Genomic DNA, 25,756 nt, shown 5'->3' on the forward strand with positions numbered 1-25,756 from the left:
GGCAAGTTGAGTAGTCCATATAGGATGCATATATGACAATTCTGTACAATCCTCGTTATTGGATGAATCAGGGACTTTTATTGACTAGTTTTGCCATATCTGACATGCTTTTATTTGGGGAAAGTATTATATAGTTTTCATATTTCTCACTTTTGATTTTCATTGCTAGAAGGGGCATGGGATAAATAAAAAATTACTGGTTGGGGGTGAATTTTTTGGAAAACATTTACATGAAGAAATGTACAACTTAACATGCATAAAAGTACAATATTTCACTTTCATAGCTGCTGTGAATTTGTTCATTATCAGAACCAATGATTTGCCTTGATTTATGCAAGAACTTTGAATCTAGGCTTCTAGTCCCAGCAGTGTTTCTCTGCTGGGATAATTTTACCCCTTAGGGGACATTTGGCAATGTCTGGAGACATTGTCGATTGTCACAATTTGGGGTGGGGGTGAATTCCTATTGGCATATCATGTGTAGGAATCAGGGATGCTGCTGAACATGGTGGTGCACAGGACAGCCCTGAACAACAAAGAATTACCTAGTCCAAATGCCAATAGTGTGAAGTTTGAAAAACTGCAGTTTAGAGGTTAAGAACAGTGGTTTTATGAACTAGTACTGGGTTTGACTATAGAAATGGGGTTAATAAGACTTACCTTACAGAGTTACTGAGTTATATGCCATGTTTGCTTTGCACAGTATTTGACATATGGACTGCCACCTAATACTCTGAAAATGTTGGCAATTATCTTTATCAATATTATTTTTCACAGTTGTATTCATTGACTCTTAATGATTTCATTCCTTCCTTATTCATTCAGCAAACATAATGAGTGCCCATAATGGATTAGGCACTACTTTAGTCTGTTTTCTGTTTTATCCCTTTGACCTGCAGTTTTGTTTCTGCCAAGTTCCAACTGAGAAACACCGATGTGAAAATATTGAGTAGGATTGGCCCATTAATTTCCACAAAATAAAATTCAGTCTTTTTGTAAATTTAATGTGACTTGAAAATACTAAAGTTTATGTGGTGGATTTGTGTTTTGTGTTAAAGAAAAATGTTTTGTGTTAAATTGGCAGTCAGTTGATATTAGGGGAAACAGTACAGGGTGGGGCAAAAGTCCGTTTACAGTTGTGAGTATATTAAACAATTTATTCTTACAGTATTACTTATTGTTGTATTATTTTCTATATAAAAAACTGTAAACCTACTTTTGCCCCACCCTGTACATAGTATTAGAACATGATACAGCTTTTTAAGTTTTGTATTCTTAGGTTCAGTTTTATTCCAATATGCCTTTTATCATAAATCATTTTATTTCTTTCTCTTTTGTTTTGGCTCCCCACCCCCAATACAAGAAATCTCCTTTACAGACAATAGGTGAAGAACAAACCCAGAACCCCTACACTGAACTGCTTGTACTGAAAACTCATCATGATATTGTACGATTTCTGGTACAGTTAGATGACTACAGGTAAGAAACTCCAGTTGTCTAATTGACTCGTTTAGAAAGTTTTTAGGAATTTTATATTAAAAACAACTTCAAATTAATCCATCTCTTTTAAAAACTAAAAACTGATCATTAGCAACACTTAGTAGAAATTGACCTCTGAATCTTGATGAAATATGTATTTGAAGTCTTTTTTGCTCAGAAGTTCAGAAGTCAGGGTGTCATATCTGGTGATTTGATGCTTATTTTTGTTTCAGTGTTTGTTTATTTTTATGGATCAGAAATATTTTTTTAGGTTAGGGGAAGTGTATGACTTTAAAATTTGGGTGGGGTTATAACTGTATGTTAAGGTGAACCTAAGTTTGACAAACAGATATGGGAAATGTTTAAATACCAGTTACCTAAGGAAATGTGCTATTTTTAGTGGAAGATGAGGTATTTAACCTGAATTTTTTCTTATTGATACCATCCCTTTAAAATAAAGTCCCTTTATTGATTCTATTCCTTTTGCTAAATAATACTCAGCAAAGGGAATAGAATCAGTAATATTATAACTATTTATGATGACAGATAGTATTACAGTTATTGTGGTCACTTTGTAAGATATATAAATGTCACTGTATCATACACCTAAAACTAATATAAAATTGTATGTCAATAATTTTAAAAAATTGAAAAATACAAAAAAATAAAATTTATATTATTGTGTATTACTTTGATAATGTGTAATATTGTGTTGAGTATATTTGCAAATAGAGACGAATGTGTGTATATTTTAGGACTATAGATTTAGCTTGTTACTGATCTGTATGTCTCTCTATTAAACTCTTATTTAATCATATGCTTATCCTTTGGAACATGTATCACAATGACAATTAATTGTGTAACTATTTAGTATTTAGCTTCCCCTCTAAAATGTAAACTTCATGAGAGTGGGGACCATGTTTTTCTTGTTCACTACATATCCTTAGTATGGGGCACAATGCCTTATATGTAGCAGGTAATTAATAGATAATTGTTAAATGAATTAACAAGTCCCCAGACTATTAAGTGTGCATGTTGCTGGCCATCTTAACTCCCTAACTCCACTTCAGTTTTCTCTATCAATTCTTCCACCTGTCTCTTCTGCCTTTAATACTGTGCTTTTTCTTTCTTTTCATTTTTGAGTCTATGGGTGACTGCTACTGTTATTATTGCTAATTCTATCACTTCTGTTGTCATTTACCAGTCTTCTCTTTGCTCTTCTTATGTCTTTGTATTTAGTTGCTTTTCCCATGTGCAGTGCAATTCTGACACTACCTGGAGTTAGGTCAGAGTTTACAGATAAAAGCTCAATCCTGTACAACACTCCCCTCGCTTCAGTCACGGCTGCAATCTCCAGGGTTTCCAGGCCACCCACACTTACGACCAACTGGCTACACATTCTCACGTCCTGTTAGGTTTGATAATTTGCTCGAATGACTGACAGAACGCAGGAAAGCACTATACTTAGGATTACAGTTTTATTATAAAGGATTCAGTTAGGACCAGCCAAAAAAGAGGCCCATAGGGCAAGGTCTGGGAGAGTCCTAAATGTAAACTCTATCTCCTCAGGATCCATCACCCTTCAAGACATTAGTGTGTATCATCAGTGAGAAACCTCACTCAAATTTTGAGTGTCTGGAGTTTTTGGGGGGTTTCTTTTTTATAAAACTGTCCTTTTTAAATTTTTATTTTAAAAAATTTCTAAGAAATCTATATTATCTTGTTTTTTAAAGTATGTTTTATTGGTTATTCTATTACTGTTGTCCCAATTTTTCCCTCTTTGCCCAACTCCACTTGATACCCACATTCCCTCCAGCAATCCCCACCCCTTAGTTTTCTGTCCATGGGTCGTGCATATAATTTTTTTCACTTCTCCATTTCCTGTACTATTTTAAACACCACCCTGTCTATTTTGTACCTGAAAATTATGCTTCTTATTCCCTGTACCTTTTCCCCCATTCTCTCCCTTCCCCTTCTCAAATGGTAACGGTCCAAATGATCTCCATGTCTACGATTCTGATCCTGTTCTAGTTGTTTTCGTTTTTATTTTTTTAGATTCAGTTGTTGATAGTTGGGAATTTGTTGTCATTTTAATGTTCATAGTTTTGATCTTCTTTTTCTTATGTAAGTCCCTTTAACATTTCATATAATAAGGGCTTAGTTATGATGAACTCTTTTATCTTTACCTTGTCTGGGAAGCTCTATCTGCCCTTCCGTTCTAAATGATAGCTTTGCTGGATAGAGTAATCTAGTTTGTAGGTCCTTGTTTTTCATCCCTTTGAATACTTTTTGCTAGTCTCTTCTACCCTGCAAAGTTTCTTTTGAGAAATCAGCTGATACTCTTATGGTAACTCCTTTGTAGGTAACTCTCTCCTTTTTTTCTTGCTGCTTTTAAGATTCTTTCTTTATCTTTAACCTTTGGCATTTTAATTATGATGTGTCTTGGTGTGGTCCTCTGTGGGTCCAACTTGTTTGGGACTCCTGTGCTTCCTGGATTTGCATGCCGATTTCCTTCACCAAATTAGGGAAATTTTCTTTCATTATTTTTTCAAATAACTTTCCGATTTCTTGCTCTTTCCCTTCTCCTTCTGATATCCTGATGATTGGATATTGGCACATTTGGAGATGTCCCAGAGCCTTCTTATTCTCTCCTCATTGTTTGAATTCTTATTTCTTCATTCTGTTCTGGTTGACTCTTTATTTCTTCCTTATGTTCCAAATCGTTGATTTCAACCCTGGCTTCTGTCCCTTCACTGTTGGTTCCTTGTGGGTTTTTCTTTATTTCACTTAGTGTAGCCTTCATTTCTTCCCTTATGCTTTTGCCGTACTCATTGACTTCTCTGAGCATCCTTATCTCCAGTATTTTGAACTCTGCATCTGATAGGTTGGCTATCTCCATTTTGTTTAGTTCTTTTTCTGGGGTTCTGTTCTCTTAGCTCATTTAAGCCATATTTCTTTGTCTCCTCAATTTGGCAGCCTCCCTGTGTTTGTTTCTGTGTGTTAAGTAGAGATGCTTTGACTCCCTGTAAAAAGTACCTGTAAATTGTGTGGAGTGAAGCCTTAAGTAATTGCCAGAGTAAGGCAACCCTTTTCACCACTTTGTGGCTCTGTATGTTGGGGAGGGATCAGAGAGGGGACAATGCCATTGCCTGTCCACTGGAGGCTTTCTCAGCACTCTCCCCATTTTCAGTCTCTTCACCTGCTTCCTGTATGCTACCTACGCCCTTCTAGCTATTGCCCTGGTGGTGGTTCCCAGAGTAGGTGGGTTTGCGTATGGGCCATGTAGGCCCTTTAAACAGACTCTCCTGAGAAACTGGCAGTTTCTTCCACCACCCTAGCCCCCATTAGATTTTACAGCAAGAAGTGGTGAGGCTTTATTTCCTTGGCACTGGAACCCTGGGCTTTGTGGTCTCGCCTGGTACTGGGATTGTTTGCTCCCCAGGTATCCCTCCTGATTTTTATCCACTACACATGAATGCAGGACAGCCTATTCTGTCAGCCTCTGCTGCCCGCCCCCTCACTGCTGCCATTCCATGTCCTCTCTGCCCTGGCTCCCCGTTTCTGCCCCTCCTATCAGTCTAGAGGATTATGGCTTCTTTAAATCCTTAGTTGTCAGACTTTTACACAGTTTGATTTTCTGGCTGTTCTGGGTGTTTTTTGTTTTGAGGTTAGTTGTGATCCTTCTTATGGTTGAGCAAGGAGGCGAAGCATGTCAACCTATGCCTCCATCTTGACTGGAAGTGTTTTATTGGGGTTTCATACATAGGAATGATTAAATCATTCGCCATGTGGTTAAACTCAATTTCTAGCTTCCCTCCCTTCCCCAGTTTGGAGATCAGACTGATAGTCGTAGCTCAAAGCTCCAACTCCCTGATTACATGGTTCATATTTCCCAGATGGTCAGCCCCCATCCTTAAACTGTCTAGAGACCCACCCTGAGTCATCTTATTAGCATAAATTCAGGTGAGGTCTGAGGTGCCCCACTTCCTGCTAGAAACTAGAGACAAAGTCCAGCCAAATTATTATACAACAAAATGCTCATCTTTTGCTTGAAAAGAGTCACCTCATATATTACCAGCCTATCAACATTCTGTTGTGATATAAGCCAAACAAATCATAGCTTGTTAACCAAAGTATAATAATCTTCAGCCTTTTTGGTAATGCTCATTGTTGGTAGGTCCTAAGAGATTCTATATTTATTTAGTCAGATCTTTGAAACTAAACATTTATAGGAAGATAGGATTTTGAATAAAGTTTTCTTGCACCATAGTTTACCATAGTAAATTTCTAGGTTGGTAAAGAAAACATCCCAAATAATTTGTTAGACGATAATCACTAATATTTGGACCTTAAGGAATCCTCAAATTATTTTGTCTAAAAGTTAAGTAAAAAATAGAATATACTTTCAGAGTGTGGTCTTTGAATTTTTATGTAGATGAACTGTTAAGATTTCATGTTCATTGCTCCATGCCCTCTCAAATGTCCTCTTGGCTAGTCTTGTTACCTAGCTAGAAGAGCACACTCCTGGAAAGGCCATCTTATAGAATAAAGATCATTGCCTGAATGCTGGTATTTGATTACACTTTCCCCACAGTGGTGCTTATGTATACATCACTTGTTCAGTGATACAATACAAGTTCTGTAAACAGTAAAAAGCTGTAGATGGTTATATCGGTTATCGATTGCTCTGTCAAGTATCAGCCCAAACTTAGTTGTTTTAAATAACCACTGTATATTTAGCTATTTTTCAGGATGGCAATTTGGATTAGGCTCAGCTGGGTAGGTTTTTTTCATCTATACCAGGGTCAGTTTGTTCTTGCTTTGGTTCACTTATGCATCTGTGGTCAAGAGGTAGATTGGTTGGAGCTGGCTGATTCATAATGGTCTCCACTGGGATGACTGGGGTCTCTCTCTCCGTGTGCTTGCTCAAGTGCTTGTTCACATAGTGATCATGGAGTTCTAGTACCAACAACAGGGCAAGCCCCAGTGTAAAACTTTGCAAGTCTCTGTTTGTATCATGTTTGGTGCTGTTTCATTGTCTAAAGCAAGTCAGGAGCTGGCACAAATTCAGTAAGTGGAAAAATAAACTGTACCTCTTGATGGGAAAAGCAACTAGGATTTTTGCAAATAGTGACAATAGGGAGGGAAAACAATTTGTGGCCATGTTTCTATCTAACATAGTGAATCTAAATGTCTAGAATAAATGAAAAAGCCTACTTTTTGGCTTTTGCAATAAAGTAAAGGTATTACTGCATGAACTACATTTAATTCTTTGTACTCAAGTCATTACTGTGTCAAAATTTCCCTATAAGTAAGTTTTTCAATCATATATAGACCTTTAGAACTTTCAATCTGTGTTTTGTTAAAAAAATTAATTCTGTAGTGAACTAAAAATTAGTCATAATGGATAAGAAAGACATAAAAAATATATAAACTATATAAATGTTTATTACAAATGTAATTAAAAGGTCAAAATTTTCATTCCCATTTTAACAGTTTAGTTCAGAATTATCTTTAACATTGCATATATACTTTATTTATGCATTGCTAAATTACCAAAATACCTTAAATAAGTATTATATTGTTATAATTTGTATGTTTTTATTTAGTTTTTATAGACATTGCATTCTAGTGTTTTGGTCAGCTGTTGTAATCCATGTTTCACGCTTCAGATCTTTAGATAATATCAGTTTATTGAGAATTTTGCAGAAGGATTTTCTTGTTTTTTCAGTAGCTCAGCTAAAATCAGTGAGTGGAAAATTTTCTCAGATTGGTTTTTGAAGATACCAAATAAATCCTGTATAACCTAACAGACAGCTGCCTTTTCTTTTCTTTAGTATTTTTTTGAACATGAAGTGAGGGTCATATTGATTGGGAGATCACTGAAGAAGGCCAAGACTCAGCAGGAGTCTTCCAAAAAGTGAACTGTGCTAAAATTGCATGTAATACGCTAGCATTTGACACATTAAACTAAACTGAATTTATAGCACATTTTAAGAAGAGTTTTCTCTGTTGCTCATTTGACCATTCCTTGCTACTCCAGGAAACAGACAAGGTTATGTAGCATGGTGATCATGACTGGAAAAGAATTTAGGTAACCCATGAAATGCCAGACTGGAGAGCATAATATGTTCCCGGAATGGCTGGTGAAGCTGTATGTTCACAAGAAACTAAACGAACTCAGTATGGTTTGATAGTTCACTAAACAAATAATATGTTACATATCTAAAGAAATATTCTTAAGCTAAGAATACCTTTCTCATGAGCATTCAGAGAAAAATTGATAGTCAAGATGATTTAGATCCTCCTAATGCCTGAATTCAATAGGAAGCAGAAAATAAAGTGGAGTTACACATGCAAAAAAGTTTATTACAGAGAAAGTACCAATGAAAGGAAAAGGGAGGAAGCAGGATTGCACAAGGGCAGTTGTCTCAGACTATGACGCAGGTCTGACCAAGTCTCTGAAAATGTAATTGGGAGCTCTGGAGGAAATAATGCCTTTAGAGGAGTCCTGCATGGGATAGAAATAACGAATACTTTTGTCCTGCCTTGCTTAGTCATTGGCTAAGGATCATCTAAGAATGTGCTGTGGCTTCCACCACCTTGCTTATTCCCAGTGCCTGGGGTGCCAACTGAGATAGTGATGATCTTGGCTTGAAAGTGCAAATGTACCCTGAACGCAATAGCTGGAGGCTTCATTCCTCACATCTGGGCAGCTTGTCTTCTCTCAAAGAGGTATCTACAAGTTAAGATCTATACTGCCTTCCCTATACAAACTGTATCTTGGGATCTGTAATAATTGATGGGAGGAAATTTCTCTTTATAGAAAAATTCAAACTACGAAGAATCATAGAATTGGAATACTGTAATTTTGCAACCTCTAATAGAGTAACAAATTAGGCAATGGCTATTAACATTACACACACACACACACACACACACACACACACACACACACGACTGCCAGAAATTGTATTTCCTGGTGGAGTATACAAAGTGGCCTTATGAAGTAGTCTTACCAAAAAGTAAATTTTAATCTGATTAAATCTCTTAATTTACCAGAAATATAGGGGACAAAAAGTACATGTTAAATGACAACACTGGAAGGTAGCAAGCAAGAGAATTCTACAAAACAAACTCTTGCCCTGACTGATGTAGCTCATTGGATTGAGTGCTGGCCTGCAAACCAAAGGGTCACTGAATCGATTCCTGGTCAGGGCACATGCCTGGATTGTGGGCCAGGTCCCCAGTGGGGGGTGCCCAAGAGGTGACCACACATTGATGTTTCCCTCCCTCTCTTTTTCCTTTCCTTCCTCTTTCTCTAAAAATAAATAAAGTCTTTTTTTAAAAAACCCAAACTCTTAATTTCAAGGAAAAAAATAGGAAAAAGGAATCAGTCAAAGAGACATTAAAGGTATGCCAGCCAATTGTAATGTATGAACCTTATTTAGATCCTGCTTCTAATTAACTTAAAAAACTGTGAGACAATCAGGGAGATTTGATCATTGACTGGCTATGTGATGTCATTAAGGAATTAAATGTTAACTTTAGTTGTGATGTAAAAGAGTCCTAAGAGATACATACTGAAATAGTTACTGATGAAGTGAAATTGGGATTTGCTTCAAAATAATGTGTGGAGGTGGGATTGGGTGTCATATGTACCAAACAATGCTGGCCATTAGTTGATTGTTATTGAAGACAGGTGATGAGTACCTGAAGATTTTTGTTATACTGTTTCCACTTTTATAAATATTTAAATTCCCCATGATATAAAACAGATATATACTTGTTATAGAGGAAGTAAAAATACCCATTCAAAAGATATTTTTGTTTCAGTATAAAATAAAACTTTTTCTTAGCTATTATTAGATGCAGAAATCACATAGATAGATATGAACATATCAACTTAATAAAGTAATAACTGGCAAAAAACTGGATTAAAGGATGTGGCATTGGATACAACCACAGTGGATTTCTTAATACATCACCCTGAATTAGGTAGACTTGTGCCCTGAATCACTGGTACAACTGGACATCTGCAACCTCCTACTCAAATATAGGCTTACCTCAAAAACAAGAGCAAAGCAGAATGTTCTTTCTCTGAACAGAAAAGTCCTCAGAAAAAATCTAGAAGAGTATGAACTGAGCATGTCCAATTCATTCTCTCAAACTCATTTACTAAATCAGTGGGGAGAGGGAGAGGCCAGGGATGCTTCTCTAGTAATAGCTCTTTCACAGAAACTTGAGCTTAGGATACGGGAGAGTCCCCCTAATAGAGGTCACAGGGATTGTTTGGTATTCTAATACTTGTAAACTTGATGTGTAGTTTAGCTTTCTATTTGTGATCTGGGGCATGAGAGAATTTACCAAAGGTTTTACCTTCGCAAATGACCATGGGAACTATGAAATCTTCCCACCTCCATTCTTTTTGTAACCTGAAAAAGGACTTTAAGCATTCAGATTTTAGAGTTTTGTGTGCGTGTGTGTGTGTGTGTGTGTGTGTGTGTGTGTGTGTGTATCCTTTTTTAAGGGGAAAAATTTTAATGTTCAAATAGATCTAATGAAAGAATCAGTGCCAGTGTCTATGACTTCTGTAAATGCTTTGAAATTCCCTTTAACTTCTATTAAAAGTCTCTATATACTTCTCTAATTTTCTTCAAGTAGTTCTAACATACAAGATATGTAAAAATCTATTTAGGTGAAAACTTTGTTATTTTTCATTTTTATTTGGTTTCTGGTACTGTAGAAGCACTTTTCAACTTATATATATTATAAAAATATATATACTATTTTAGCTGCATCATGGATGAGAAAATACTTGTGGATTAGGTGGGAAGTTAGTTAACCATAGGGATTTTTTTGTATTGTCAGTAATTTTCTATTTTTATTTTTCTAGTGCTTTATGGTTATGTGGATATTGAATACAGGGGGGTTTATGTTCGGGTTGATGGGTTATACTTTTTAGTATGTCCTTGAAGATTATATTTGAATTTGTAGCACCTTTGACTTAATTGAATTAAATTCACATGAATAAAAGCTGTTAAATACACTTAGGTAATGGACATAGGAAATACTTATGGAAATATTTTATTTTATACAAATATTTGCGAAGCTTTGGCTGTTTTTTTAGTCCTCAGTTGGTAAGAATGAGAGTACTTTCTCTATGTTCAAAGGGAAGGTGTTTAAAGGGAATGATTTTTCTTTTTAAAAAAATGTTTTAAAATATATTTTACTGAAATGCCATTACAGTTGTCTGATCCCCCCCTTATTCCCCTCTGCCCTGCACACCCCCTCCCACCCCATTTCCCCCCTTTAGTTCATGTCCATGGATCATATATATAAGTTGGTTGCCTTCTACCTTTCTTACACTATTCTTAACCTCCCCCTGTCTATCTTCTACCTGTCTTTTATGTTACTTATTTTCTGTACCTTTTCCTCCCTTTCCCCCCACCCATTTCCCCACAGATAACCCTTCATGTGATCTCCATTTCTATGATTCTGTTCCTGTTCTAGTTGTTTGCTTAGTTTGTTTTTGTTTTTGTTTTTGTTTTAGGTTCCATTGTTAATAACTGTGAGTTTGTCACTTTACTGTTCATATTTTTTATCTTCTTTTTCTTAGATAAGTCCCTTTAACATTTCATATAATAAAAGCTTGGTGATGATGAACTCTTTTAACTTGACCTTATCTGGGAAGCACTTCATCTGCCCTTCCATTCTAAATGAAAGATTTGCTGGATAGAGTCATCTAGGATGTAGGTCCTTGCTTTTCATGACTTTGAATACTTCTTTCCAGCCCCTTCTTGCCTGCACGGTTTCTTTTGAGAAATCAGCTGACAGTCTTAAGGGCATTCTTTTGTAGGTAACTGTCTCCTTTTCTCTTGCTGTTTTTAAGATTCTCTTCTTATCTTTAATCTTGGCTAATGTAATTATGATGTGCCTTGGTGTGATCCTCCTTGGGTCCAAGTTCTTTGGGATTCTCTGAGCTTCCTGGACTTCCTGGAAGTCTGTTTCATTTGCCACATTGGGGAAGTTCTCCTTCATTATGTTTTCAAATAAGTTTTCCATTTCTTGCTCTTCTTCTTCTCCTTCTGGCATCCCTATGATTCGGATGTTGGAACATTTAAAGATGTCCAGGAGGTTCCTAAGTCTCTCCTCATTTTTTTGATTTCTTGTTTCTTCATTCTGTTCTGGTTGAACGTTTCTTTCTTCTTCCTGGTCCACACCATTGATTTGAGTCCCAGTTTCCTTCCCATCACTTCTGGTTCCCTGTACATTTTCCTTCATTTCACTTAGCATAGCCTTCATTTTTTCATAGAATTCACAACCATATTCAACCAATTCTGTGAGCATCCTGATTACCAGTGTTTTGAACTGTGCATCTGATAGGTTGGCTATCTCTTTGTTGCTTAGTTGTATTTTTTCTGGAACTTTGCTCCACGCACCTGTTACGTAGTAAGGGGTAGAGCCTTAGGTATTCACCAGGGCGGGGCAACCCAGTCTGCGTTGTGATGCTGTATGTGGGAGAGTAGTCCAAAGGGGAACAGTGCTGCTTGCTCCACTCTCTGCTGGTGTTCAGTCACATCTCCTGCTACCTACAATCAAATTGGGCCCTTCTGGTGCTAATTCCTGGGTGGGTGGGTTTTCTGTACATTCTAGGACCCTGTGGGTCTCTCCAGCAAACTCTCCTGTGAGGCTGGGCATTTCTCCTGCTGCTGCCTCAACCCCCACAGGTGTTTTCAATCAGAGGTTTGAGGCTTTATTTCCATACTGGAACTCTGGGTTGCGTGTGTGTCTTGCTCCCCAGTTGTTTCTCCTGGTTTATCTGCATGCGAATGTGGAACTGCCAGCTCTGCAATCCACGGCCTTACCAGGTCCACCAGCCACAGCCTTGCCAGCCCTGGTCCACCAGCTGCTACCTTGCCTTGAATCCTCTCCGCCCGGCTGCCCTACTCTGCCCCTCCTACCTTTCTGGATGAATGTTTCTTGTTTAACTCCTTGGTTGTTGGACTTCCATACAATTTCTGTCACTTCTTGTTTTTGTTTTTAAATTTGTTCTTCTTTTGGTTGTGCGAGGAGGCATAGTGTGTCTGTCTACACCTCCATCTTGGCCAGAAGTCCTTCACACAGTCTATTTTTGATATAACAGTCAAAGAGTCTCTTGGGAGAAAGTATCGGAGAGAGTGAGGATCCAGATGAAGAGGCTCAGCATGCTGTCTGCCCACGCTGTGCCCACCCTCGGCTGAGCGGGAATGATTTCTATGAATTAAAATGAGTGTAAGCCAGGATTCTCAATGAACACATGATCTGGACCCTGTAACATGACTAAGTAATATAGACTGTGAGCTCTTCAAGATCAAGAACTATCTCATTGATCTTTACTCTTAGGAGCAAGCATATTCATCTATATATGTTAAATAGTGCTCAATAAATATTTCTTGAATGAATGAGTAAATCATTGACTCTCACAATAAATTAGGTCTCATATTAGGGGAGGAGAGGATGAAACATTCTAGATACTGTGTTATAGGTCTTTATTAAACTATACTGTGCCTTGTTAAGCTTGTTTTTATGCATATACCTTTTGTTTAGTCATTTAATTATATAGTTACAATGAGTATTTTTAAAGACTTGGTTTCAAATTAAGAAAATTTGAAGGCTATACATAATAACAGGACAGGAATGTGAAAAATAAAAGGAATTCTCTTCGTGGTGAGATTCTGGGTTTTAAACTTTTCAGATTTCTATTTTTGCTATGACAATATACTGATACATTAACAATGATAATTGGGAAAAGTGAGGTTACATTAATACCATTAATTATTTTACAGAGCCTTTACAACACTTAAATATTTGCTTGTTCATTGAAAAAGCATTTTTAGTGCTATCAACCTGCCAGAAATAATCAGATTTGTTGGATTAGAAAGTTCCATATTATAAAGATCAATAAATATGGCAATTACTATATTTCATTGATTCTGTGAAGCCTGTTTTTCCTGTTTAAATATCTGTAAAATTTGAAAACATCGTATAATTGATGGTGTATTTCAGTTAAAATTGCACCATTTTTTTTCTTAATAGTACATAAAGTAATAGAATGCCTTATATTTGATGATGCCTTATATTTGATGGTGAGGTCAAAATACAGCACCTGTATAAAGAATCACTAAATTTTAAGACCTTGAGATAAGAACCACATATAATTGATGTTGGCATTTTCCCAACACATAGTATGAAATCTCACTGAATATATTTTGTGCTAATCAGTAAAGAAGCATTTCCCTTAAAACTTTATCTTTAGAATTGAATCTTTAAATTCTATTAATTTAAAGTGCTTTAAAAAACTATTAAATAAAATTTTAATGACAGCACAGCCACCATTATTTCTTCTATTGAATAGCTTAAACCTTAATTACTTTTTTTTTTAGTTCATTACTTGTTTTCAGTCATTACAGTGTATCTTTATATGTTAGGAATTATTGGGTTGAATTTTCATTTATGATTTGGAGGTTGCTGGAGTATGTGCTTGATGGATTAGGATAAACTGACTTATTTCAGGTAAACAGGTATAGTTTTCAGTTATCTATTCTAGTAGAATGGATAATTGTAATTTGGGAATGATCTCCCAACCCTTTATTAGTTATGTTATGAGAGGTAATAATATATAGCAAAGTCACACAGATTTGCATTTTTAAACTGCATGTTTCCTTGTTAGAGAAGGTGATAATAAATACCGAAATGGCAAAAAAAAAAAAAGGCAGCAATAGAAAATAAAAGAATTTAAAGGCCTGAATAATCTACCAACTGGGTAATTTACCTCTGAGCAACTAAAAATTGGCTCTGATCTCCTGCATTGTCTCTTGAGCATTGTCTAGATTTAACTTTTATTCACTGCTGATTGAATTAAAATTTGAGATGAAATGCTTTACATCTCATTTCTATATTCATGGACTTATGAGATTCAGACACAATAAAACAATAAAGTAAGCTAAAAGTCAAGGTTAGAAAGAAGTACGTATTTTATACCTACAATCATAAAATGGAGAAAAGCTATTATAAGAGTTTCAAAAATCAATAGAAGTTGATGTTCTATAGCAAAGAAAACTTAAGACCTAGAGTCCTGCCCTCCCAGCATCACTATACAAATAAACAGAAATCAGTAGGTCTAGAAACATAAGCTATTAAAGATGCCTACTACTTTTTGATACTGAAGGCATTGTGTAGTATTATGAATCAGAAAATGTATGTAATTAAGTAGATTATATTTTTAATTTAGAAATGATTATTTTCTTTTTAGTATTCATATCTTTTATATATTTCATTATTCCATTTTGAAATAAGAATAAGTATCAAGTATAAATTTTTAAGATAACTCTTCGTATGGTTTCTAGCTTGTTACCTAAGTAGTTTTAGAAAGTCCTTTCTGTTAAAAAGATATGTAGTTCTATATTAAAATACTATAAACAGATTTTGTCAGGCTGTATTTGGCCAATTTCACATCTCCTGGGTAACCTTTTAGCTCCTATGATAGGATATGCAATCAAATGGTTTTGAAATGGGCACTAAGTATAGGAATTGTCAGAGCCAGTGAAGACAAATGTATGGGACTTTGAGTATTGACAAATTTGAACTTAAAGCTCAGTTTGGAGTGTTAAGACAAATGTTACTTGACTGAAGTAGTGAGATTTTAGGGATCTTATATAGAGATAAAATTCATTAGAACAGATACTTTCAGGGACTAAGTAACTTTTGTGCCCCAGTATATCAGTTTTTTACTTTTCCCCATTGATACATTATTGTTAACAATGTTTACTTTAATGAAAATTTTCAAGGCATACCCAGATTTTGTGAAACCCAATAACAGTCTTGTAAAGAAGTACAGGTTTTGCCCTGGCTGGTGTGGCTCAGTGGAGCGTCGGCCTGTGAACTAAAAGGTTGCTGGTTTCATTCCCAGTCAGGACACATACCAGGGTTGTGGGCCAAGTCCCCAGTTGGGGGTGTGCAATAGGCAACCAGTCAATGTTTCTCTCATACATCGATCTTTCTCTCCCTCTTTTTATCCCTCCCTCCCCTCTTTCTAAAAGTAAATGAATAAAAATCTTTAAAAAAAAGTACAGGTTTTCTAAATACAGTAGCTGCCAGTGGGGTATCATTTATCAATGTTTGTTAACTGTAAGGGACCAGATATATGCAGTTCATAGCTGGCTCTCTATAATACCACTTCTTTCTCTTCTATTTAAAAAAGCAAGCCTCAAATTCGAATTCAAATGAATGAAAGTGATGATATAGGAACAACTGGGAATGGATTTTGATTCATTAAAGAATCATTTGCAAACTTACATACTACATTATTAATGATAAATTACTTGATATGCTTACAGTGTGATTGCTATACACTACTGCTTGAGAACAATGCTTTTATCATTTTTTTGTAATGCAGTTACTGTGATAAATAATCCTGTACAACAGATTACTTTTTTTTTAATAGTTGTTTTTTTTTTTTTTAAAGATTTTTAGAGAGGGGAAGGGAGGGAGAAAGAGGGGGAGGGAAACTTCAATGTGTTGTTGGTTGCCTCTCGTACTTACCTACTGGGGACCCAGCCTGCAACTCAGGCATGTTCCCTGACTGGGAATTGAACTGGTGACCCTTTGGTTCGCAAGCCAGCACTCATTCCACTGAGCCACACCAGCCAGGGCACACACTTGATAGTGTTTGTGTCATGGATATCTTTTCTACAAAATGTAGATGATTGTTCCTTTGTATATAGTGAATGTGGGAGGTAGAGGAGAGAGAAGCTGTGACTGAGTCCATCACAGCTCTTTTTCCTGCCATGAAAAAAACTTTACCTATGAGTTTCATGCATTTTCAATAAAAAACAAAGACCCTAAAAAAAAACCCCAGACCTTCCAAACCAAGAATACAGTATTTATATAGAAAGACCAAAGAGCTGAGAAGAGTAAAGGACAGATCTTAGCCTTAAATAGCAGTTAGCATATTTTTACAGAGAAAATAATAGAAATAATTAACTTATCTAATGACATGGTTTCTTTGCTCCACTTCTAGAATATCACGTCCAATCAGTGAAGCTGTTTCTCAGTTTGGCTTTGTGTCACTTAAGTCAGGGTTTAATTATATAACTTTAAATCAAGGGAGGACTTTAAAGATCCTTTACAGATCTGCCTCATTCTTGCAGTTTATTCATTGTAACACTGTAAATGATCTTATTTATCTTTGTAACCTCAGTACCTGGCATAAAACATAGAAGGTATTCCATCAATATTTGTTAAATTAGCTTAAAGAAATTGATCTGCATAAATATTAGTTAAATCAGAATATGATTAGTAAAGTTTGGTAGTTCTTAGTAATACTAGCACTTCAATGTCACCAATGATTTTTTTTTTACTTTTCTTCTCTAATCAGATTTGCATCTGCTGGTGATGATGGACTCGTAGTTGTATGGAATGCCCAGGTGTGTATTGGTTTTGTGTGGATTGTGTAATAAAGATAAGATTTTGTAGTTGAGTATGCATTTATAAACATTATTTGGGGATATGCCTACATATTAGTAGACATACTAATACTTGAAAAGGGATACTTAGGATGAATTTATTTAAAAAGAGTACCAATACTTCATAATAATTTTTAAATTAAGATTCTTTTCCTAAGAAACAAATGCCAGGTTGTGAAAATAAATGTAATTTTACTGAACAAAACTTATCAATAACTATGTAATGATTCTGAAAATGAATCAGATACTGATTTTTGTGACTTTTTTCAAAATTGTATAATTGCATGATATAACATACTTCTCATATTTGAATTTAATAGAAATATAGTAAAAGGTTTATTTTTAAAAACATTTTTAAGGCTTCACCAAGTTTCTCTTGAGGCCTCTCTTCCTGATCCTTTGATACTCAAGTTACTCTATTTTGAAGTATTTATCTTTTCTCGTTATCTGACAGTGGCTTTGCCTGTGGTTAAAGGCGTTAACACTATATTCCCTGCATTCCTGAAATCTTGCAACATTGGAAAGATTTGCAGTTTGTTCTATTTGCATTGTATTTTAGTATGTCTACTACTTGGGAACTCTGTGAGTGACTAATGGATGAAAATACTGGAGGGTGTGGATAGCTGTCGCTATTACATAGAAATGGAGTGCAGGGAGGCTCACTTTGTGAGTGGTTGATACATATTGGATATAGATATATTTGTTACCGTTGTTACACTTTTTTACCTTCTACAACCTTATATCTGTGGAGACTTAAGTAACAAATACTTGGATAATGAGGACTTTATATTTTTTTCCTGCAGATTAAGTGACTGATATTTTAATGCTTAGTTTATCCAATTATATCCTTAAAATCATATGGCAAGAATATTCCTTTAAATTTTCTATGAAATATGCTAGAATTTGTATCTCCTATAAGAAAATAAATAAAATTGTTTATGGCTACTCCTTCAGCACCTGTTTAGATTATGTTTGGATTGCTTAAAGTTAAATTATGAGATCTAAGTAATTTCAAGTAGAATGTATGTATTTTCTACATGGTGATTCTTCTTAGTGTTGTCACTTAAACTTATTTAAATTGTGAAATATGAACCTGTTAATATTTTCATTGGTATTTCAGACAGGAGAAAAACTTTTGGAACTCAATGGACACACTCAAAAGATAACAGCTATTACTACATTTCCTTCCTTGGAAGCATCTGAAGAAAAAAATCAGCTTATCTTGACAGCCTCTGCTGATAGAACAGTTATTATATCCTTAAATCTGGAAGAGTGAAATACCAGTAGTGACTCAAGGGACCAGTATATATATGATTAGTTTTTAGCCTATTGAGGCCTGTTTTGGCAAAAATGATTTTGTTCTAGCTTTCACAAAAATTTCTTAAAAGCATTAGGCATCTGAAAAGTATTACAGTGGAAATTAGACTTATTATTGATGGAAACCCCATGACCTAAACTGTTCTTTCCAGAGTTACTATTATATTTATTTATATAAAATGGAGGAAATGGAGAAAGTGGGCTTAAAAATATTATCTCAGTTTGCTTTTTAATTTAGGGAAATAAAAATCAGTCACATTGTAAAATCATTTACTTTTTTTCCCTACTTATTGTACAGGGAAAAAAAGTTAATAGCCCCAATCCATAAGAGCCTTTTGAACACCCAGTCTGACAGAAAAGTAAATTACCATTAACTAAGTATTTAATACTATTATTTAGTATTTTAAAATAGTTTAAAAAAATATGTTACCTTTCTTTCTCCCTTACTTTTAGGTAAAATTTTAAGATGTAATGGCATTAGTAAGGTTTTATAAAGTGCTTACATGAGCCAGGCATTGCTCCATTTTATATATATCAACCCATTTAATCCTTACAGTAAGTGTTTTTATCCTCATTTATAAATAACAGAGGCAAAGAGAGGTTAAGTAACTTGTCCAAGGTCACACAACCAGTATAGTCTGGATGCAGAGCAGAGTTCTGAACCACTATATAATAGTATTGCCTTCATAAAATATTTTCCCTAAACAAATTCAGTCCTTTAATATTTGTATGAGGAACCGGATTTGTGAAGGCCATAGCCAAATGCTACGGAGAACTCTAATCTCTTATTTTTTTTTAATTTAAAGCTATCATAGATTAGCTTGAAAAAACCTGTGCTCATCTGAAAATTCTGCTTAAATAGCTTCAAGCATTAGTGAGGTAAGTTTTGGAGTAAGCCCAAAGGAATCAGCAGTTCTCAGGCTTCTGTAAAGCCAAGGCGTACTTTATGACATACTTAATACGGCATTATCAGCTGAAATAATTTACAGACAGATTGTTCAAAGATCACCACCTCAAATCTAAATTTAAAATTGCTGAAAAAATTTAGATTGCTTCCCAGTCTGAAATTTAGATTGCTCCCCAATTGAAAACAAAATTGCTCAAATAAATAAGTGGTAAATTTTGTGGATTACAGTATTATGTAAATAGGGACATAAAATTCACTCATTTTTAGGTCAGAGTAGCTTTATTGCTACTGCGCTATTGAGGCAAATATTTTATGGACTAAAGCTCTATTTTTTGTTTGTTTAGTTTTCAGTATCAGTATAATCTCTGCAAAACAATTAATATGCATTTTTTTAAATTAGACCATTCCTACGGAACTACAATAATATTTAGAGTCAGTTATTAAAGTTACAATTACAGTACAGAGATGAGTAGTTGGGATAGTATCAATATAAATTTTACCTGTAAATGATAGTATAGACTCTCTTCCTTTGCTGAATGACTTGAAAATAATTCTAGGCTTCTTTGTTGGTAGTTCTTTTATTCAGGTGAATTCTCAGATAACTCAGCTTTGGCCTTTACTATTAACTAACTTCATTAATTAAATGCTAACTTCATTAATTAAATGCTTCATTAATTCCCAAGTGATAGTCTTAAATGTTTGTATATACATATACATTTACTATGTAAACGTGTTCTCAGACATGATGTAACATGAGTATTTTACCATAGGAAATGGTGTGAAAAATTTGAAAATCATCATGTTCTTTATGTCAGACTGACCTTGGGCATTTTTTGATAGGTCCTCTAACTATTTTAAACATATATACAGGTAATAGGAATATACTGTTACTGTCTTTTTTTTTAATTAAAGATTTTATTTCTAGAGAGACGGAAAGGGAGGGAGAACTAGAGGAAGGGAAACATTGATGTGAGAGAGAAACATTGATCAGTTGCTTCTTGTATGTGACCCAACTGGGGACCAAACCCGAAACCTAGGCATGTGCACTGACTGGTAATCAAACTGGTGTCCTTTTGCTTTTCAGGATGATGCCCAGCCACGCTGGTTAGGGCCGTTACTGTCTTTTTTGAATCGGGATAACAGTAGTAGGTTATGCCATGCACGTTGAGAGAGCTTTCAGTAAATATTAATTAATGGATATATTAACTTTTAATATAAACACTTTATGTTAAATGCTTATTAGATTATGATAGACCATTTTGGAGAATAACCCTTAAAATTTAAACTTGGAATATCTGATGCTTGTAAAGACTTAGTTTTCAGATCATCCTTTCTGTTGGCATTTTCAAATAGTTAGTAAAATTTACCTGAAATTTATTTTAGATTGTAAGCTGCTATGCTTAGTTGATAATTCACTATATGAGTTAATTTTTGAAGTATTATAAACTCGTCATATTTTATGCTTTATTTTCTGTGTGACATTTGTGAATTATTAGGAAAGTTAATAATAAGATTTGAAAATTCTGTTTAGAAATTAATTCTTAACAGAAATATAGGTATGGAATTGTGATACTGGCAGACAAATTCAGAAAGTATCGTGCTTCCAGTCGACTGTAAAGGTAAAATCTTAAGCAGATATTTTATGATGGTAATCTTTTTGTATGAGAAAAAACTATTTAGTAAGTTTGATGAAATTACCTTTGTGGGTTTTAAAAATTATTCCTTCCAGATGTAATTACAGTTACTTGATTCTCCTAAGCATTAGGTTTTTACTAGTCTATATCTTAAATGCTAGGATATTTGACTTTGAAATTAGAGCAAGGGGCAAATCTCTGTAGCAAGATAAGGAAAAGGTAGTACCTAGTTTGTTTTTAGGGGGTAATTGTAGAAAGCGGCATTGCTTGCAGAATGACTCTATAGCAGCAGCTAGTCTCTTTCTTTATATTGTACTTGGAACTAAAAACTTGGAGTTATTTGTCCCTCGCACTCTGCTTTCTGTAAGGTCATACAGATAAGACATGTCCATTACTTAATTCCAAACAGAATTTTATGGAGCTAAGTGGTTGCTACTATTTTCATTCATTATACTATTATTAATTAGGCCTTATTACATGAAAGGAACTCTTCTACATGTTGGAGAAACAAACTTGAATAACACTTGATTACTTTGATTCCTACAGAAGAAATTACCTTAAATGTTCTAAGAAAGTATCACTGTTTTTCAATAATGTCAGCAAGTTTGGGGAAAGATAGTAATGTCAAGTAATGTTTCCTCATTTCCTTTAAAGATAACTGATCTCTAAATTGGAGCCAATGCTTAAAAAATGTAAAGAGAATTGTTCTGTGCCAATAGTCAATGTATTTTTTTTTCCTAACAGGCAGTATCTCTGGTAGCCATCTCATGCTATGATGCTCTTCTAATTATTAGTAAAGTTTATGGGCAAGGAAGTACCATTTACTGTATGCTTGTATCCAATTTAACAGTGTACTGTCTTTGAAGAATTGAATTCATCAAATCTCTATGCTTTATATGATCTGAAAGATCCCCCTTTTAAATTCCTTTAAAAATACTCTTGCTTTCAGTCTGAGCTCATTAGATTTCAGACAAAACACATGAACTGAAGGTGCAGGGAAGGGGAAAAAATTTAGTATATTGGGGAAATTTTTTTTGTGAGCTGTTATTTCATGGACTGTTCAATAAAATTCCAGTCTGGTGAAAGTATTTTATAAGGGGCTTTTACTGTAATATTAATTAGCCAGATAGTTGTATTTACTCTTGCTATGATCCTGTTTCACATTAAAAATTGTTAAAAATAGCACTTCGCTTGCTTTAGTTCAGTGGTTAAATTGTTTTTGAACAAATAATTTATTTAAAAAATTCAGATCTCTAATACATATAAGGAATACTATTAATTTATTTTTTGAACCAGTGAAGTTTTTATAAGGGTTGGTATTAGTAAGGAGGTGGTGAAAATTGGCATTTTTATTGCTGTTGAGAATATAAATTGATATGATCTTCTGGAAGGTAGTTTGGTATTATGAATAAATCTAAAAAATGATTACATGAATGAACACAGAGATTCAACTTCTAGAAAACTCTCAAGGAAATAATAAACTGGGGCAGAGATTTATGAATAGAAATGTGTATTACAAATATATTTTATAAATGGATGATTGGCATTATCCTAAATGTCTTACAACAAAATAGTTAAATATGGTAGATAATATATACTAAAAATGGCATTTTATGTCATTTCATTTCATTTCATTGCCAGTTTATTTTGTTCATTAAATGATTCCACATATAGGGAGATCATATAGTATTTGTCTTTCTCTAACTGGCTCCTTTCTTTCTTTTCTTTTTTCTAAATTTTGACACTATTATAGTAGATATGATATTTTAGAAGAATACGTAAAGAGTTTGGAAAATTCTAATGATAAAATCTTAAGTAACAAAAGCAGTGTATTATTCTCCACAAAATGCTAGCAGACTAAATCTAGTAACATATAAAAAGGATATACACCATGACCAAGTGAGGTTTATTTCAGAAACAGTTTAGTTTAATATTTTGAATAATCAGTCAATGCAATATACCATAGTAAGAAAAAAGTACAGAAAACAGGATCATCTCAGTAGATGTGGAGAAAGCGTTTGGCAGACTTGAACCCCTCATGATAAAAATACTCAGCTAACTAGGAATAGATGAGAACTTCCTCAGCCTTATAAAGGGCATCTATGAAAGTCCACAGCTAACATTGTATTAACGGTGAAAGACTGACTGGATACTTTCCCCCTGAGGTCAGGAACAAACAAGGCATTTCTATTTAATGTTGTACTGGAGCTTCTGACCCAGGGCAATTAGGCAATAAAAAACAAAAGGCATCCACATTGGAAATGGATAAATAACACTGTCTCTATTCACAAGCAACATGATCTTTTATATAGGAAATCCTATTAGAACTAATAGGTGGATTTAGCAAAGTTTCAGGATACATTATCAGTATACAAATTAATTATATTTCTATATACTAACAGTGAACATTCCAAAAATGAAGTTAAGAAAATAATTCATTTACAATAGCATCCAAAAGAGTAACATACTTAGAAATAAATTTAAGAAGTAATAGGTGACTTGTATATCAAAACTACAAAACATTGTTGAAAGAAACTAAAGAAAATTTAAGTAAACAGAAAAACGTCCTATATTCATGGATCAGATTTAATATGGTTAAGATTTCAACACTAGCCTATCTACAGGTGGGACACAGTCTTCACCCAAAGCCAGTAGGTTGTTTTTCTTTCTTTCTTCTTTTCCTTCCTTTCCTTCCTCGATCCTAAAATTCATATAAAGTGCAGAGGACCCTAGAATAGCTGAAACAATCTTGTTTTGAAAAGAAAGAAAAAAGTCACAAGATGCAAACTTCCCAATTTGAAAATTTATTACAAAGCTGTAGTCAATCAAGACAGTGTGGCACTGGTGTAAGGATAGACACACAGTTCAATGGAATGGAATTTAGAGGGCAGAAATAAAACCTTGCATATATGGTCAGTTGGTTTTTGACAAGGCTGCCAAGACCCTTTAATAAGAGAAAGACTAATCTCTTCAACAAATAATGCTGGGTCAACTGGATGTCCACATATGAAATAATGAAATTGCATCCCTACTTTATGCCTTGTCCAAAAATTAATTCCAAGTGGATATAAGACAAATATGTTGGAACAGAAACTATAAAACTTTTAGAAGAAATATAGGAATAAATCTTTGTGACCTAGGGTTAGGAATCTTAGATATGACAGCAAAAGCACAACAATAGAAGAAAAAAATGAGAAATTGGACTTCACCAAAATGAAAAGCTTTTATGCTTCAAAAGACATCATCAAGAAAGTGGAAGACGACTCACAGAATGGGTGAAAATATTTACAAATCATATACCTGATAAGGAACTTGTATCCTGAATACATGAAAAATTCTTACAACTCAGAAATAAAAGGGCAACACAATTAAAAATAGACAAAGAAGTTGAAAGACATTTTTCCAAGGAAGATATGCAAATGGCCAATAAGCACATGAAAAGAAGCTTAGCGTCATTAGACAGAGAAATGCAAGTGGAAACCATAATGTGATACTATTTCATGTATATTAGATGGGTAATACCTAAAAGACATAATTATTGTTGATAAGGATATCTCTATCCCTTATAGAGATATTGGAATTCTGTTGGGATTGTAAAATGGTATGCCCATCTTGGAAAATAGTTTGATACTAAAAATGTTAGAGTTATTCATTTGACCCAGCAGTCTCTTATGTATTCCCAGGAGAAATGAAAACGTGTGTCCATGTAAAAACATGTACATGAGTTGGAACATATTTTATAACCACCAAGGAATGCATAAAACTTCTAAACTGACATACATTTCACATGAATTTTGCAGTGTTTAACTGTTCTTCAGAGACTAGATGTTTGGCTCTCTGGTGGGAATGACCTGTGTGTGTGGAATCGAAGATTAGATCTCCTGTGTAAGACTGGTCACCTTTCTGATACAGGTAAAAAAATCAAGGTAATCATGATTCATAGACTCTGAAAGACGCAGTGAATCTTTAGAGACTTTCCATGAGCAAAGAAGGGGAATTTGTAGTTATGAGTATAACATGTAGCCATATTTCTCCAATTTGGTTAATGGTTGTATAAAATATACAAATATTTCCATCCCAAATTGGAAGGGGAAGACTCCCTTTTGGCTTCCAGCAGAATTTCTCAGAAGTGCCTTGACCAGCGTGGCTCAGTTGGTTGGGCATCATCCCGCAAAGCAAAAATGTTGCCAGTTTGATTCCCAGTCAGGGTGCATATGAGAGGCAACTGATCGATGTTTCTCTCTCACATCAATCTTTCCCTCATTTTCTCCTTCCCTTCCCCTCTCTTTAAAAATAAATAATTTTTTTAAAGAATTTCTCAAAAGTGGTCAAGAAGAACCTTTTCATATATGCTCATGGACCATGTTCTTAAACTGAGTTTGATGAACATGTTGATACCTGCAAGGGTTGAATGTCTGCCTACAAACTGAAAGGTCACTGGTTTGAGTCCCACTCAGGGCAATGCCTGGGTTGTGGACCAGGTCCCTGGTTGGGAGTGTGCAAGAGGCAACCAATTGATGTTTCTCTCACACATCAATGTTTCTCTCCCTCTTTGTCTCCCTCTCTTCCCTTCTTTCTAAAAAATAAAAATTATAATCTTTAAAAACAAAATTTTGAAGCCAGGCTGACTTCTCTTCTCTTGCCGTGAAAGTACTGGACAGCATCCTCCAATAGAAGGCTGTTTAATTGCTAATCTGCTGTTTAGTGTAGCCACCTTCATTACTTATCTTAGCTAGATCTTCTGGATAACTTCCTGCAGCTTCTACATCAGCACTTGTTACTTCACCTTGTACTTGTATGTTATGAAAATGGCTGTCCCCCCTTACACCTCATGAACCAACCTCTGCTAGCTTCAAACCTTTGTTCTGCAGCTTCCTCACCTCTCTCAGCCTTCATAGAGTTGAAGAGAGTTA

The 25,756-nt window shown here is 34.8% G+C and overlaps 1 protein-coding gene across 1 annotated transcript in view; it reads left to right on the forward strand.

The window, feature by feature from the left end:
* Window positions 1-25,756, forward strand: part of WDR41 (WD repeat domain 41) — a 53,690-nt gene that overhangs the window by 1,187 nt on the left and 26,747 nt on the right. Inside the window, exons 2-6 of the mRNA XM_045847831.1 lie at window positions 1,364-1,479; window positions 16,898-16,946; window positions 18,106-18,237; window positions 20,766-20,828; window positions 24,644-24,755. Of these exons, the coding sequence (XP_045703787.1) occupies window positions 1,364-1,479; window positions 16,898-16,946; window positions 18,106-18,237; window positions 20,766-20,828; window positions 24,644-24,755 (472 nt within the window). The remainder of the gene's footprint in view (window positions 1-1,363; window positions 1,480-16,897; window positions 16,947-18,105; window positions 18,238-20,765; window positions 20,829-24,643; window positions 24,756-25,756) is intronic.

The sequence above is a fragment of the Phyllostomus hastatus genome, unplaced genomic scaffold (genome assembly GCF_019186645.2).
Source record: "Phyllostomus hastatus isolate PE091 unplaced genomic scaffold, TTU_PhHast_1.1 phas_contig_58, whole genome shotgun sequence".
Taxonomy (NCBI): domain Eukaryota; kingdom Metazoa; phylum Chordata; class Mammalia; order Chiroptera; family Phyllostomidae; genus Phyllostomus; species Phyllostomus hastatus.